Below are 15,200 nucleotides of genomic sequence, written 5' to 3'. Positions count from 1 at the left end.
GCTTTGTATTCCTTAAACCAGGAATCTTTTTTGCCTCTGTGGATGCAGGAATGTTCAGCCATCTGCTTCCAATACAGTCCCATTTCGTTGACATTAAAGATTTGATCCGGCAAGTACCCTTCGTCAACAATGATGTTATGCAAAGCATCCTTAAATTTAGTGGCTCCTTCGCTACCAGCGCTTGCTGCTTCACTTGCTAATTTTCATACTATGAAATAATGGTGGGTTTTGAAACACTGAAACCATCCATGACTTCCTACAAAATCTTTGTTGTGGGTATCATCGTAGTTTTTCTGTAGCTGCTGGAAAAGCAAGCATGCCTTTGTTCAAATGATCAAGAGGCTGAGTGGCATATGCTTTTGTATATGGTCCTCCATCCACGTGACCAGTAACTGCTCCATTTCTTCCAAAGGCCCTGACCTCTTCTTTGTTATAATCATCGAATGAATTGAAGCAGATGCCTTTACAGAATCCATTTTCTGTTCTTGTCCTTAATGATGGTGGATACCGTTGACTGCGATAGATGCTCTTCATTTGCAATGGCTGTGACTGCCTTTCCCGCGGCATGCTGGTTGATAATTTTTATTTTCTGCTCTAAAGTGATGGAATGCCTCTTCTTCATCACACCACCAGCAGGAGACTCACTAAGGCATTTGGAAGACTTGCTGATCTTACACAAATTTACATTTTAAACAGTTTAAAACAGACAAAAATCACACACTAACACTGACACAACTTTACTCTGTAGATGGCGAGTGTGAGTGAGGGATCGGCCAGGACAAGAGATTTGCCCATCCAGCCTCTCGGGGCAACATATCGTACTGTACACTGCTGCCTGAGCCCATTGCGCAAGATTTAAAATATTTGTCATATCGGTATCATCATCTTCAAAGATATAGTAACTGGAATTCCCGTCGTAAATTAGAAATTATCACAACTCGAAACATCGTTGCTCAAGGACTACCTGTATGTTAGAATATTCACAACCAGAAACATCGTTGCTCAAGGACTACCTGTATGTTAGAATATTCACAACCCGAAACATCATTGCTCAAGGACTACCTGTATGTTAGAATATTCACAACCTGAAACATCGTTGCTCAAGGACTACCTGTATGTTATAAGCAAGTGCCTCTACACATACTTGTACATGTGTCAGTGGCCGTATTAATTTTAACACCACTTATACCACAGAGAATAAAAGTAAAACTTGTGAGAGCATGTAGCCAATGGTGCATATAGACCGATCATAGGGCTGTCTCGTAGCCTGCCTCATATCTATCGAACTGCTCTCAATAAATTATTTAGAAAATATATTTACAAAAGGGATAAATTATGTTAATGTGTTGATTAAAATATAAGGCTGCTGTAGCATTTCTATGAAAATGAAGGCTGTGGTAGGAAGGCATCATGAGATACATAACGAAATACGTAAGAAAAAAATAATTATTAGCTGAAAAAGACATGTATGAGGTGACCCAAACCAGTCTGCGAGTAGCCCATGATTCATTTGATTTTGGGGGCATTCTCATTGATACCTTGTTGGACAAATGGCTAGGTGTCAGTAAATTTCTCTCTCTCTCTCTCTCTCTCTCTCTCTCTCTGTTGTTAGAATATTCTAGTGTAGACCAAATTTGTAAAGATCTCAATTACTTTTAATTAAAACAAATGACTAAATTTCAATTAACAATAGTAAGAAGGTAATTCTTCACACTAGTATTTTACGAATAGGTCGATGTTCATTCTGCAATGTTAGATCACCATATGAAAAGTTTTTGAAGACACAGGAACCGTAAAGGTAATAACAAAGAAGAATAACCACAACAACAACAAGAACCACAATAAAATGGCTGAATATACTGTAGGCCTATAATCCAAATGTCATAAGCTGCATAAACCGACAAAAGACATTAGATATTGCTGTGTAGTTGTATGTCATTTTTTATTAGCTTATTCTGAAAGGAGATAATGTCCCTAAGAAAATGATCAGTAAATTATTTCTGGTATGACTCGTATAGCCTATCATAGTACTGTAACTTTAAGCTTAACATTGGCCTACTCTGGTTTTGTAGAGTGCAATCATTGGTTGTCATCCCACTGATTGTGTAAACAGTTGCAGTGAAATCGGTTTAAGACTATAAAAATGCAGTCAAATTTCCTGAAATCAATACAAAATAGCAATCTGCACAGCTCTGAAACAGTATTTGCGTTCATTTATTATGGTGAATATACTTGACAATATCAGAAGCTAATTATCATTGCCTTGTAATTTGGGTGCACTGATTATAACGCAGACATTTCTTGAGTCACCTATGTGATCAGAAGAACCTTGTGTATGATAAACCACATTGCAGCATCATGGAACAATCTTTAAGTCATTTATATTTTCTTATTTTTTTTTCACCATTTTGAGAGAGATGTGTATTATTATTTCGGGGGATAATATGATTCCTTTTCATAACCAGCAGAACTTATTTTAGCTCAGTCATCAAATAAACATTGCTAAGTTAATGAAAGTGAAAAGAGCCACAGATTAACCAACTTTGCAAATCCATCGTCAACCAATCAGCTGCAAGGCATGGTTGTGACATAGGCAGTGGGCAGAGTTGCAGCTGCAAAGGGCATTTACTATAGTATAAAGTTTCACATCTTTCCTCAACCTAGGCTTGGAATATGATTTATTCCCTTGAATATTTTCTCAATGCCCATATGAGCTCTAATATCAACATGAGTTAATTCTACCATTTTTGAAAGTAAAATTTATGGGACAACTAATAGCTTAATTATTTATTCTGTCTGTACTATCTTCGATGAAAACATTGATAGAACTGCGCCATTTAACATGAACTCTCATTAGAAATGTGATGCAGTTCTTCATTTAATTTGCTCTAAAAATAATAAGTTAACTCATATACTGTATCTTCTTTTTTTGCCTTAATTAGTGTATTCCTATCTACGGGTTTTTAGAATAGCTACTACTGTATTGTCATTACTATTATTGAGTGAACTTTAATTTTTTCACTGTTACTACTGACATTAGCACATTGTTCTCATCTGCCAAGAAGACATAAATTGGAGTTGACCCGGGTATCTAACCCTGACCTCATCACTAATGCTGATTTATCAGACAGATCTACATTGGCAAACTATCTGTTTCTTCCAGTTTAACAGTACTTGAAACTACCTCATTGGTCAGCAGGAAGATCACACATGAGTTAGGAAATCCACCTAACATAACTTGTACTTTACTATAAACTTCGGCGTTACTAGGCAGTGCTTTCATTTCAATAACAGTAAACCCCCCATATTCGCGTTCTCACGATTAGCAGACTCACGCATTCGTGGGTTTCTCTGTGAAACATACCTAGCCATTATTCGCGGAAAATTCACCCAGTCGCTGTATTTTTCATAGAGAAATATTCACTAATTACTGTATTTTCATATGGTTTTCATGAATAAATGCACTTTTTGTGATAAAACTATTAAAATACTCAGGTATAAGCATTTTTACAGGGTTTTTCTTGTGTTTAAACTATCAAAATGGGCAGTTATAAGTGTTTTTAGAGGGGTTTTAAGTATTCGCGGATTTTAGCTATTCGCGGGGGGGTTGTGGTACACATCCCCCGTGAATATGGGGAGTTCACTGTATAGTTGATGCCTCCCTGTACCTCATTGCTTGTAGTAACTTCCTTAAACTGCCATTCAGTAAGCTTACTTTACCTTTAAACAAATACTTCCCATTAATTTTGTATCCTCCCATGGACATATGGTTTTTTGATGGTGGAATGACTTGCTAATACCATAGACTTGTTGAATTCCTCCTTTATCTTGAAACAGTTCCCTGCACAACTTAAGAGTTTCTTTGACAGTAGAATGGTGGACTAATCATACAGACTTTTGAACTTCATTCTTTTTCTTAATAGAATTCCTTGCACAGCTTACGGTTTCCCTGACAATGGAATAACTTATTCAGGATACAGACTTTTGAAACTCCATTTTCATACAACAAGTTTTGCAGTTTTTCTTTTGCTATTATACCTATAAAAAGTATAGAAATTTCTTTTCTGTTTCCTTATAGAAATGCTCTAGCTTATGTAGAATGGTTACCTTCACAATCTCAAGGCATGTAACTGGAATGGTTGCAGTTATAGCAGTACAAATTCCTACTTGAGGCACTACTTTTAAAAACTTGTCTACTCTTTTCTTTCATTCATACTCTTTCATCCTTCCCTTTACCTTTCACATACACAATTATTAAATATACTTGTCAGTGAGTTGGGCTGTTCCAACCTAATTTTATTTCTGATGCGACAGTATCCTTAAAATTTTATGGGGTTAATTCCTTAAAGTCTTTAAAATCCTTTCTTAGTGATGTGTGTATTTAACTAATATACTCTAATTAGCTCATCTTCCTTCAAGTTTTTAAATGTCACACTATTTACCTTTTGTACTAATGTGTACTCTTTAAGAATGTATTCTTTAATAGTTTCATAATAATTGCTCTCATTTTCTTTGATATGCAGTAAATTTATAATGCTTTTCCAACTAAAGTGGACTGCAAATACAGCTCCAGTTCATACCCTGGGCAATTTGCTTTACATATTCATATCTTGAATGGCAAAAAAATATGTACATAACATTTTCTCATTAAATTCTAGAAGCAACACACATGCTGAACCTGTCTTTTTAACCTTCCAATTCTCTGTGGCTAGATCTTAAATCTGGCATTGTTCATATACAGAACAAACCTTTGGTCTTAACGTAAGGGGGATTTCTCTAGCGCCTTGCTGGAGTCCGGTTATTATTAGCACAAGGTTTTTGGAGGTAACAGGAGATAGCCAGTGGGGAAGGAGGTAGGCGGAGTCCGACCTGGCTTCCACCCATGTATGCTGTGATGGATCAGTTCTCTCTTAACCGCCTCCCTAGCAAGTTGGCGCTGCCTTTCTCTCCAAGAAACTGGTTGTTTTGGCATTCATGAGTCAAATTTTCTTAAACTAAAATATTTGCTCTCTCCCATGCAGTTGCTTCTTGCTCAGCTCTTCCTGTGTCTAATTGTAATTCAGATTTCTTAGCCTCCTGCTTTACTTCCAGCTTTCTAACCTTCCTTTCAGCAGCCGTCTAAGCTCAAATGATAGCATCTTTTCTTTCTCCATTTCATACTTTCTTGCCTTCATAACCCAAAGCTTTCAATTGTTCAATCAACTCCTTTGCAGCATCCATTTTTATTGTTATTGTTTCATGTTGTGTGTGGTTTTACTGTGTGGTTTTGAAGTGGTCCTGGCAAGTTTGCTAATGTTACAAATACAGGATCTTTTTTGCAGTTATCTTGGCTTGATGGCATATGTTCATTAGGATTACTACTTCTTATGCAACAAAACAGTGAACAAAGAAATGGAGTGACTAACATTAGTCATTCAACTAAAGAAATAACTATATCGATCTTATTTATGAAGGAGAAATGCAAAAGAGAAATGGTGGAAGTGTTGCAAGAATACTTATGAAGGTGGTTTCACATGTACTGACTTTAAGTGCCCAAAGGTATGTACAATACTCTACATACAAAATAGCCATTCTTCTTAACACTAAATCTCCCAAGGTTCTCATATAATCCTAGACGAATTGGGATGGTGAACTTCATCATCCTTTTTGTAGAAAAAGTTAAATTGAAGGTTGTTTTAACATCTTAACAAAAGATAGGTAGTCTAAACTAAATTTAGCTATAAGGTGAATGCTGTAAATAGGTGGTCATTAGTAGGATTGAATAATGGTCTGTATGGGATGAAAGTTGGTCTTGAATGTGTAGAGAATTGCTGTTGGTCTTGAGTGTATAGTAGGTTGCCACTGGTTGTATCAAATGATAGGCTAGTCAGTAAGGGTATTCTTAACATTCTTGTCACTGGTCTGATATGGTGTGATTTGCACATGAGTGACTGATGTATGCAAGTAAGCGTACTTCCTTACTGTTTTGAGGTGTTTGTTTCATCTAACATGATGATAATTTATCTTTGGACTGTGAATTTTTACCTCTCTTGTCATGACATAGGAATATTTATTTAATGTTTCTCCTTGTAGGTGATGGAGAAGGTCACACTGTTTGTTGATGGCTGATTCTAGAGCCACTAATTTTAGTGCCTACCTCAAACCCGCTTTCACCATTGACTATATTGTCCAAAGTGGAGCCACAGTTGGTCAGGGCAAGATAAAACAGCTAAGTATTTCTGGTAGGCCAGTTTCAGAATTTCATTTCGTGAAAACTGTTGCTGGGGTCAGTGACTTTTTGGATATGTTCTAACAATCCATTCAGACAGAAATTTTTCATCTAAGATCCAAAGAAAGTTCAGTAGGGTAATCCTGTCAGTTCAGATGGCTGTAGAGATACTGCCAAAAGGAGTCCTAACAAAATTATAGAAATTAATACAGTAAACTGTTTTGCCCTGAGAAAGGAAATGACAAAAATGTCATTTCAGCGGTCACTAAACAGTATCATGATATCAGAGTACTGTATGACAAAGAACTTAAGAAAAGGAGAGATTTTAACAAAGAACTTGAGAAACAGAGAGGGGTCACTGAACAGTATCATGACATCAGAGTAGGACAAAGAACTTAAGAAAAGGAAAGATTTTAACAAAGAACTTGAGAAACGGAGAGGAGGATCTAGCAGATTGGTATCTGTGATGAGGTTTATTTACGATCACTCAAAAGGGGATGTTGAATATTGTCATAAATTGCTGGTCAGAGCTTTTCAAGTTGAAGTACCATACATTGTGGCTCATAATATTTTTGTAATAATCAGTGGTCTGACAAATGTAACTTGGAAGTTCCTTAGTTGCACAATTTATCCTTTTTCGGAAGATAATGGTTTGTCCAGTAGTGAAAATTTCTGGAAAAGATAGTCACAGAATACAGTACTGTACTGTGTACAGGAGGAAGAAGATACCATTACTAGTGATTTTAATATTGGTAGCCAAATTCAGGATGCTAAGGGAGGAATGTTTTAAATCCTCCATCAAGTAGATGATTGTAATACTTGATCTGATTGTTGTGAAGTTAGTTGTGTCATTTTGCTGGTTCAAGGTTCACAGCCCCATAGGGAGATGGTGCCATCAGTACGCTTCATGTACTGCATTGTAAGCATTACTAGAGATTGTTTGCAGTATTCCTTTGGTCTATAACTACACCCACTTTTCAGCCCTTTATGTTACCTTCATTCCTGGTTCCTTTCTTCCAGTTTGGTACCCAACCACTCCAATACCCTCTTTTCACTGCTATAATTGCTGAATCACTAAAAATATCCCGGTGCTTGGCCTTTTAGTTAAATTTTCTTGAATTAAATCAAGGTTCATAGGTTAGCATTTTTCCTTAGTTAAAGGTTGCTCCAGCCTTCTTTGTCTATAACGTTGATGAAAGAGAGAGAAATAATTTGAGCATGATAAAAGCCAACTTTTAGTATGCGTTATGCTACTTGTTCTATAACTAGTGCTTTTAGGGTAAAATTAGCTAAGAGGGAAGGAAAATTGGGTAAGAGCTTAGAAGAATGTGCAGATGAATTGCCTTGAAAAGCTTATCCTAATTGCAGCAAAGAAGCCATGGATGATGTGAACCAAGGTCTTGACTGGTTTTGGTGAAGTGAGAGGAAAGTTGAGATATATAAAAATTAAATGTAGCTAAAGGTAGTTTCGAAAGCAAGCAAATTTGAATGTAGGATTTAAGGGAAAGTATGAAACTGTGGAACATAATGTGAATCAGATTCAAACAGAACCAGAAGAGCATTAAACCATTCATACTGGGCACCAGCAGCAGCAGATTGATGACCTTCCAGAACAGTTGCAACATAGCAAAGGTGTCTTTCAGATAACTCTGTAACTTCATGTGATCAGATGGTCATTGAGACAAAATAAGGCCACAAAGTCACTCATCTTATTGGGCTAGAGGCAAATTTCAGCCAAGGCTATTGGAGAAAAGATGTAAAATAGAAGAATCATTTAACCAAGAGCTGCCAGCATCCAACCCATAGTAACTGCATTGCTTATTAGAGCATCATTAAACTACCATGTTCACCATAGATTATATGTTCTGTGGCAAAGATTTGTGATTATCTTGGGAAGAGCAAACAATGCTTGAATATGCCAAGCTCATGAAGAAGAATCTGCAAAGGTAAATCCCATTGTCCAGAAGCATTTTTAACAGGTAAGTCAGAAATAGATGTGAATTTATGATAGCAGGATTGCAGGCCATAAAATGAAGTTTAATGACAGTTGTATCATGTATTCTTATGGTGTTTAGAAGGAACAAAGTAAAAAAACTCCTCTTTGCCACTTCCCTAATAAAAAAAAAAAAAAACAATCATGGAAGAGGTGTATTGCATCAAGCAAGAGAAGAGGAAAAGACACTTGTCCATTACAGCCAGTTGAAATCCTTGGATTCTCAGGAAAAAATCCTCCTGCTGTTGAGCAGATGCGTACCAAGAACAAAGTTCCCTTTGCTAATTTAAATTTGGGAATAGTCTGCCCACCCTTATGGGGGTTATATAAGTTTATAATGGTCTGCCTACACTAAAGGAAGGTAATTTCTTCTGGTACAGGTTAATGTTCTGCCCTCCCTTGTGAAGAAATAAAACCTTGTAACAAAGTACAGTAATTACTTAGCTATCCACAACAGAATGAAAATGTTAAAAAATTGTGAAAAGCTAAGAGCAAACTCTTTCTTACATATTTTAATACAGCACAAGCCAGACAATTTTACCCTACATATTACAGTCAAAGCAGGTTAATGATTGATAATTGTAATGGGCCCATCTCTATGAAATGTCCATATTTAGACAAAGTTGTATGATATGAATTGTTGGGAAACTGGTTAAATAATTATGCAAATGATATGTAGTTTTAAGATTTAAATATTGATAATAATGATACATAACAGTACATTAGTAGTTAAATTTTGGATTATTGTACTGTACATCTAATAATGTTGTCCAACCAATGATGTCAGCTTATATTTTGAACCTCTTGAATATATATGAATTTTTCTGTGACAGAAAAATAGTAGCTCAGTAATGATTACAAATTGTTAAGACACCTACTGGGACACTGCAGTGATTAACTATAGTTTTTTATTTTTCCATCCTTCAGGATTTTATCTTCCAGCAAACAATGTTTCGTATTAAGGACCCCAAAGCATCAATTGATTTTTACTCCAGAGTTATGGGAATGCATCTCCTCAAAAAACTTGATTTCCCACCCATGAAGTTTTCTCTCTACTTTTTCGGTTATGAATTAGCTAGTGATATCCCAGCAGATGAAGATGAAAGAACAGCATGGTGTTTTTCAAGAAAGGCAACACTGGAACTTACGCAGTAAGTAATTTGTTATTTTCAAGTAATATGTTTAAGTTGGATATTTTTGTATTGAAAATGATTTAGATTGCTAATAGCGTACTTATGCAGCAAGTAATTTATGCTCATTAAGTATAATGTTTATATCTAGTTGACTGTTTTGTATTGAATGTGAACTAATTTTTTTATTGCATTATATAAATTTTTTTTTATACTAATGAAACTATTTACCCCTTAGATTTGATGATAAAATAATGACAATGGGAATAGAGAATTTCACATTTGTTCACTGTTTTTCAGACTTTGTCATGAAGTATGTAGCTATTGTAAGAACCTGAAATACTGAGATGGGGTTTCTTTTGAAATTAGTGAAAATTTATAAGTACTTTTTCAGATGAATATACTAGTTAATATAGAGAGAGGGAGAGAAACTGATAATGATTATAGATCTGTATTTTGCTTCCCTTAACTGTTCATATGCATAATTTAGGAGAAATAGGCTGTTATAGGGTAAGAAGTCCACTCCCAAAAAGTTGCATTTTTAATTGAGTATATCAGTATTTGTATGTAGTGGTAAAAGGGATAGAAAACTGCATATGAAAATAATGCTGTAATGAGGTTTGTAATTCACAAAAAATTCTCTTGACTGTAATACTGTCAAGACTTAGGGTTAATCATACTGTACACAGTTTTATACAGCACATAAATGTTGGAAATTTATAGAGTAATTAAAAGATGAAACTGGATGTTTAATCTTTTTTTAGGTTTGATGTATATTTGAAGGTAGGTTGTGAAACTAATAAGCATGGTATACAATACAGTCTATAAATCTTTTGCAGCAACTGGGGCACTGAAACTGATCCAGAATTCAAGGGTTACCACAATGGTAACAGTGACCCAAGAGGTTTTGGTAAGTAATGTTTTACTTTTTTTTTGGGGGGGGTGGTGGGAATAAAGCACCTTTTTCAAAAAGGCAAAGATTTTTTCCTTAAATTGTAAGATTAGGAACTGCAATAGTTTAAACAAGTTACTGTACAATGTTTTATTTGTTGTTGGAGCTGGTATTGCCATTGACATTGTGTAAAAAGTTAGTAATTATTATTAGTATGAATAGAAATTGTATGGTCAGTTGAACATTAGGATGTGTGTAAAAAGTTAGTAATTATTATTAGTATGAATAGAAATTGTATGGTCAGTTGAACATTAGGATACTGTAATGTCTGTTTTAAACTATTAGATGCCTTTTTTTCTAGCTGAATATTGAAAGTGTACTCTCAGTGAATAAGTCATTAAAGCTAATGTCCTTAATTCTGTTTACAGGTCATATCGGTATTATGGTACCAGATGTAGACAAGGCCTGTGAGAGGTTTGAATCTCTTGGCGTAAAATTTGTAAAGAAACCAAGTGATGGTATGTACCGTATTTTATAGATACTGTAGTTTGGTTGAACAGCATCCTCTCCTTTGGTTATGTGTCCTTACAACCTCATTTGTCATACATAGCCTTGTCGTAACAGATGAGGAAATTGCCAGTCATACCATCTGCTATCATTCAAATTTGTGAGGCCTTACTGTGTATTTCTAGTCTTGCATTTGTTTTCTGCTTCTCTCTCACTGTCTGTAAATGTCACAGTCAACATTGTTTTATGTTTATATTTCATTTAGCCTTTTTATTTGTTTATTTTCCTATAACCAGGAAGTAAGCTTCTCTTCTTCTCTGCTGGCTGAAATAACGCTCTGTTGCCCAGCATGCATTATTGTTGCTTCACTTACCTCCTGATTCCTGGGCGAGGTATTCCATATGGGTCTTTCTGATCTGCTTACCCTGCCTCTACCTCCACAAGTCTGCTCTTGCTTCTCTAGTTTGAAGCGCAGGTTGTCAGGGACATTTTAAGAATTGCTTGCATGCACCACAATATTTTTTGCTATTTAGGGTGGCATAGAAGTGTTCTGGTCAGTCATTGGTTCTTCATTCAAGTGAAGCCTATCAAGGAGGTTCTTCTGCTGCCTGAAATCCTATGGTTTTCCCCCATCTCCTTTTCCTCCTGCTCTCAAAGGTTCTTTCCATTTCTGCTGCTCCCACAGCTTCTCTGTACTTGCAGGGTCAGAATCTGTTATCATACTATGGCCAAGGACATTCTTCTCCCTGAATCTAGACCTCATTACCCAAGTCTACTGGCCACACCTGGTATGAAGATTCTCAAGGCTGAAATCCTTGCTTCCCAAGCTATGGAAATCTGAAACTTCTCAGATGGATTGCTCTTTATCTCCAGAATCAGCTAGCAGAGAGACAAGTTTTGAGCTTTCAAGATGCTGGAAGTTATTTCTCAGCATAGTGGGATCATAGTTATTCTCAGTTTTGGGGCTGCAATCTGTATCATTTCGCAAGTGATAGCCATGCCTCCAGACATCTCTTAAGCTATTGTCTTGGTGACTATAAGAGTGCCTCAAAATTATGTTGCCTCTGTGGAGCTTCAAGCGACTTGTCTGTGTACTTTGCCATTGTAAAACAACTAAACAAACAACTCTCCTCTTTTGAATCAAGCCCTTGTGATCTTAGTGTGGCCTGTGGTCATGTGGTCTGCCTGACCTCCAGTAATTCTTCTTCCTGTAAGAGAAGAACTTGCCTTCACCCTTCATCCAGCCCAACTACCCCAGATTGCTGGCTTTGGAATTATTGTCAGTCTTTACTTGTGACACCACCATCTTGTTACTGTGGTTTTTTGAGAAAGTTGTGTACTTCTGGTGCTCCCTGTGCACCCCTTCCAAGAGAACATTTCAAGATTAAATGTAGCCCTCAGATAAGGAAATGACCTAGCAGTGTTGCTTCCTTTGGGATGTGACTTCCTTTGCTAAATCTTAAGGCAGCCTCTGTTGCATAATATCTCCAGGATGACACACATGTCTACTCTAGGATATTTGCATCTAGCAAAGTCCACCTCCTTCATCATCAGGAATGTCTTACTCAGGTTGCCAGGTTGGGACACAATTTGCAGTTATGACCACCCCATTGAGTCTCATCTGTTCAAGCTGGACAATCACCCACAAATCTTACAGAATCCATGAGTGATTAAGCCAACTGCAAGTTTGTGGTGTTCGTTCTAAAAGAACATTACTTTGAAATGAAATATTATCCCATCTTTGAATTAGCCACACTTGTCTTGGGTCATGCAATAATCCACAGGACCACAGAATAATCATAGCCTAACATATTGTTAATGATGTCCAACTTTCAAATAACAATGGAAATCAAGTACAGTATTGGAAACAAATTCTTGAGAGAAATTTTGCCAGAATCTTCAACATTTCCGAATGATCTGGTTGTTAAATATTTAAGGAGTTATAATATGCTAAATAAGGTACAGTATAGATATTCATTAAGAACAAACCCTTTGGCCCACCCCAAGATTTAAGAATTTTAACTCAATGGTCTGGTTAACCTGTTTATAAGAATGCTCTTTACCAGGCTCATCACCCTTCATTGTACAACAAATTTAAGTTTATTCTACAAATTATATGAGGCTAGTGGAAATATTGAAATATATTGGATTCTTGCCAGTGTGGTCTTAAAGGGTAATGAAGGTATAGATAAAGCAACCAGAACTGCATCTGCTACAACAGAGCAAAAACAACCATTCCTGTCATTGGATGTTTAAAGCCATCATCTTCAAAATATGGTAGATGTATGTATTAGTGACTGATAACAAATTAAGACAGCTCAACCTATCATTGCATTTTGACATTTTAATTAACAATGAATTTATCAAACTTGTTTGATCCAGGGATAATCGATGAGTAGGCCATGTGATTCATTGTGTGCTTGATGAGAAGGCAGGTCAGCACTTGACATTTTAACACAGCATTTTGTATGATTGTCCAAACACACGTCAATATTGAATATCAAGTTTTGAAAACAGAAACTTTGAGCTCAGTGGTATGGATTTTGTTTTTCATTCATTTTGAGATCAGTAGTCTGGATTATGTTTTCATTCATTTTGAGTGCGTTATCTTCAGGGGTGTAACTAGGTGAGAATGGGCCCGTGGCATTTTCTTACAGTGGAGCCCCCATTACCTCAAAAAAAAAAAAAAAAAAAAAAAAAAAAATATATATATATATATATATATATATATATATATATATATATATATATATATATATATATATATATATATATATATATATATATATATATATATATATATATATATATATATATATAAAATAAATTTCTGACTCACGTCGGGGATCGAGACCCAGGTCTCTCAGGTGGAAAGCAAGGCGTTAACCACTGGGCCATACAAGTCTAAAAGAAGTGGAACCTGAGCAACTGCCCACAAGGAATTACCTGGGCAAGCTAACTGCTTGCATACCAGCGAGTTTTCCCCAACTTCCCGACTCAGCAATGACCCAATAGACAACATTTCATTCGAATTATCCCTTCTGAGTGAATAAGATAGAAATCATCAACACACAATCACGTGTGGAACAGAAATAAATTTCTGACTCACGTCGGGGATCGAACCCAGGTCTCTCAGGTGGAAAGCAAGGCGTTAACCACTGGGCCATACAAGTCTAAAAGAAGTGAACCTGAGCAACTGCCCACAAGGAATTACCTGGGCAAGCTAACTGCTTGCATACCAGCGAGTTTTCCCCAACTTCCCGACTCAGCAATGACCCAATAGACAACATTTCATTCGAATTATCCCTTCTGGTGAATAAGATAGAAATCATCAACACACAATCACGTGTGGAACAGAAATAAATTTCTGACTCACGTGAAGGGATCGAACCCAGGTCTCTCAGGTGGAAAGCAAGGCGTTAACCACTGGGCCATACAAGTCTAAAAGAAGTCGGAACCTGAGAGCAACTGCCCACAAGGAATTACCTGGGCAAGCTAACTGCTTGCATACCAGCTGATTTTCCCCAACTTCCGACTCAGCAATGACCCAATAGACAACATTTCATTCGAATTATCCCTTCTGGAGTGAATAAGATAGAAATCATCAACACACAATCACGTGTGGAACAGAAATAAATTTCTGACTCACGTCGGGATCGAACCCAGGTCTCTCAGGTGGAAAGCAAGGCGTTAACCACTGGGCCATACAAGTCTAAAAAGAAGTGGAACCTGAGAGCAACTGCCCACAAAGGAATTACCTGGGCAAGCTAACTGCTTGCATACCAGCGAGTTTTCCCCAACTTCCCGACTCAGCAATGACCCAATAGACAACATTTCATTCGAATTATCCCTTCTGAGTGAATAAGATGAAATCATCAACACACAATCACGTGTGGAACAGAAATAAATTTCTGACTCACGTCCGACCTCGAACCCAGGTCTCTCAGGTGGAAAGCAAGGCGTTAACCACTGGGCCATACAAGTCTAAAAGAAGTCGGAACCTGAGAGCAACTGCCCACAAGGAATTACCTGGCCCAGTGGTTAACGCCTTGCTTTCCACCTGAGAGACCTGGTTCGATCGGCGTGAGTCAGAAATTTATTTCTGTTCCACACGTGATTGTGTGTTGATGATTTCTATCTTATTCACTCAGAAGGGATAATTCAATGAAATGTTGTCTATTGGGTCATTGCTGAGTCGGGAAGTTGGGGAAAATCCGCTGGTATGCAAGCAGTTAGCTTGCCCAGGTAATTCCTTGTGGGCAGTTGCTCTCAGGTTCGATTTCTTTTAGACTTGTATGGCCCAGTTGTTAACGCCCTTGCTTTCCACCTGAGAGACCTGGGTTCGATCCCGACGTGAGTCAGAAATTTATTTCTGTTCCACACGTGATTGTGTGTTGATGATTTCTATCTTATTCACTCAGAAGGGATAATTCAATGAAATGTTGTCTATTGGGTCATTGCTGAGTCGGG

The 15,200-nt window shown here is 36.9% G+C and overlaps 1 protein-coding gene across 2 annotated transcripts in view; it reads left to right on the top strand.

The window, feature by feature from the left end:
* Nucleotides 1-15,200, top strand: part of Glo1 (Glyoxalase 1) — a 53,605-nt gene that overhangs the window by 17,382 nt on the left and 21,023 nt on the right. For both annotated transcript variants that reach the window (XM_067083955.1, XM_067083954.1), the window contains exons 4-6: nucleotides 9,129-9,352; nucleotides 10,171-10,241; nucleotides 10,652-10,741. In XM_067083955.1, coding sequence (XP_066940056.1) covers nucleotides 9,129-9,352; nucleotides 10,171-10,241; nucleotides 10,652-10,741 — 385 coding nt within the window. The remainder of the gene's footprint in view (nucleotides 1-9,128; nucleotides 9,353-10,170; nucleotides 10,242-10,651; nucleotides 10,742-15,200) is intronic.

The sequence above is a fragment of the Macrobrachium rosenbergii genome, chromosome 41 (genome assembly GCF_040412425.1).
Source record: "Macrobrachium rosenbergii isolate ZJJX-2024 chromosome 41, ASM4041242v1, whole genome shotgun sequence".
NCBI classification, from domain to species: Eukaryota; Metazoa; Arthropoda; class Malacostraca; order Decapoda; family Palaemonidae; genus Macrobrachium; species Macrobrachium rosenbergii.
The sequence above is the reverse complement of the archived record's forward strand: the minus strand, read 5'-3'. Positions and strand labels throughout refer to the sequence as shown.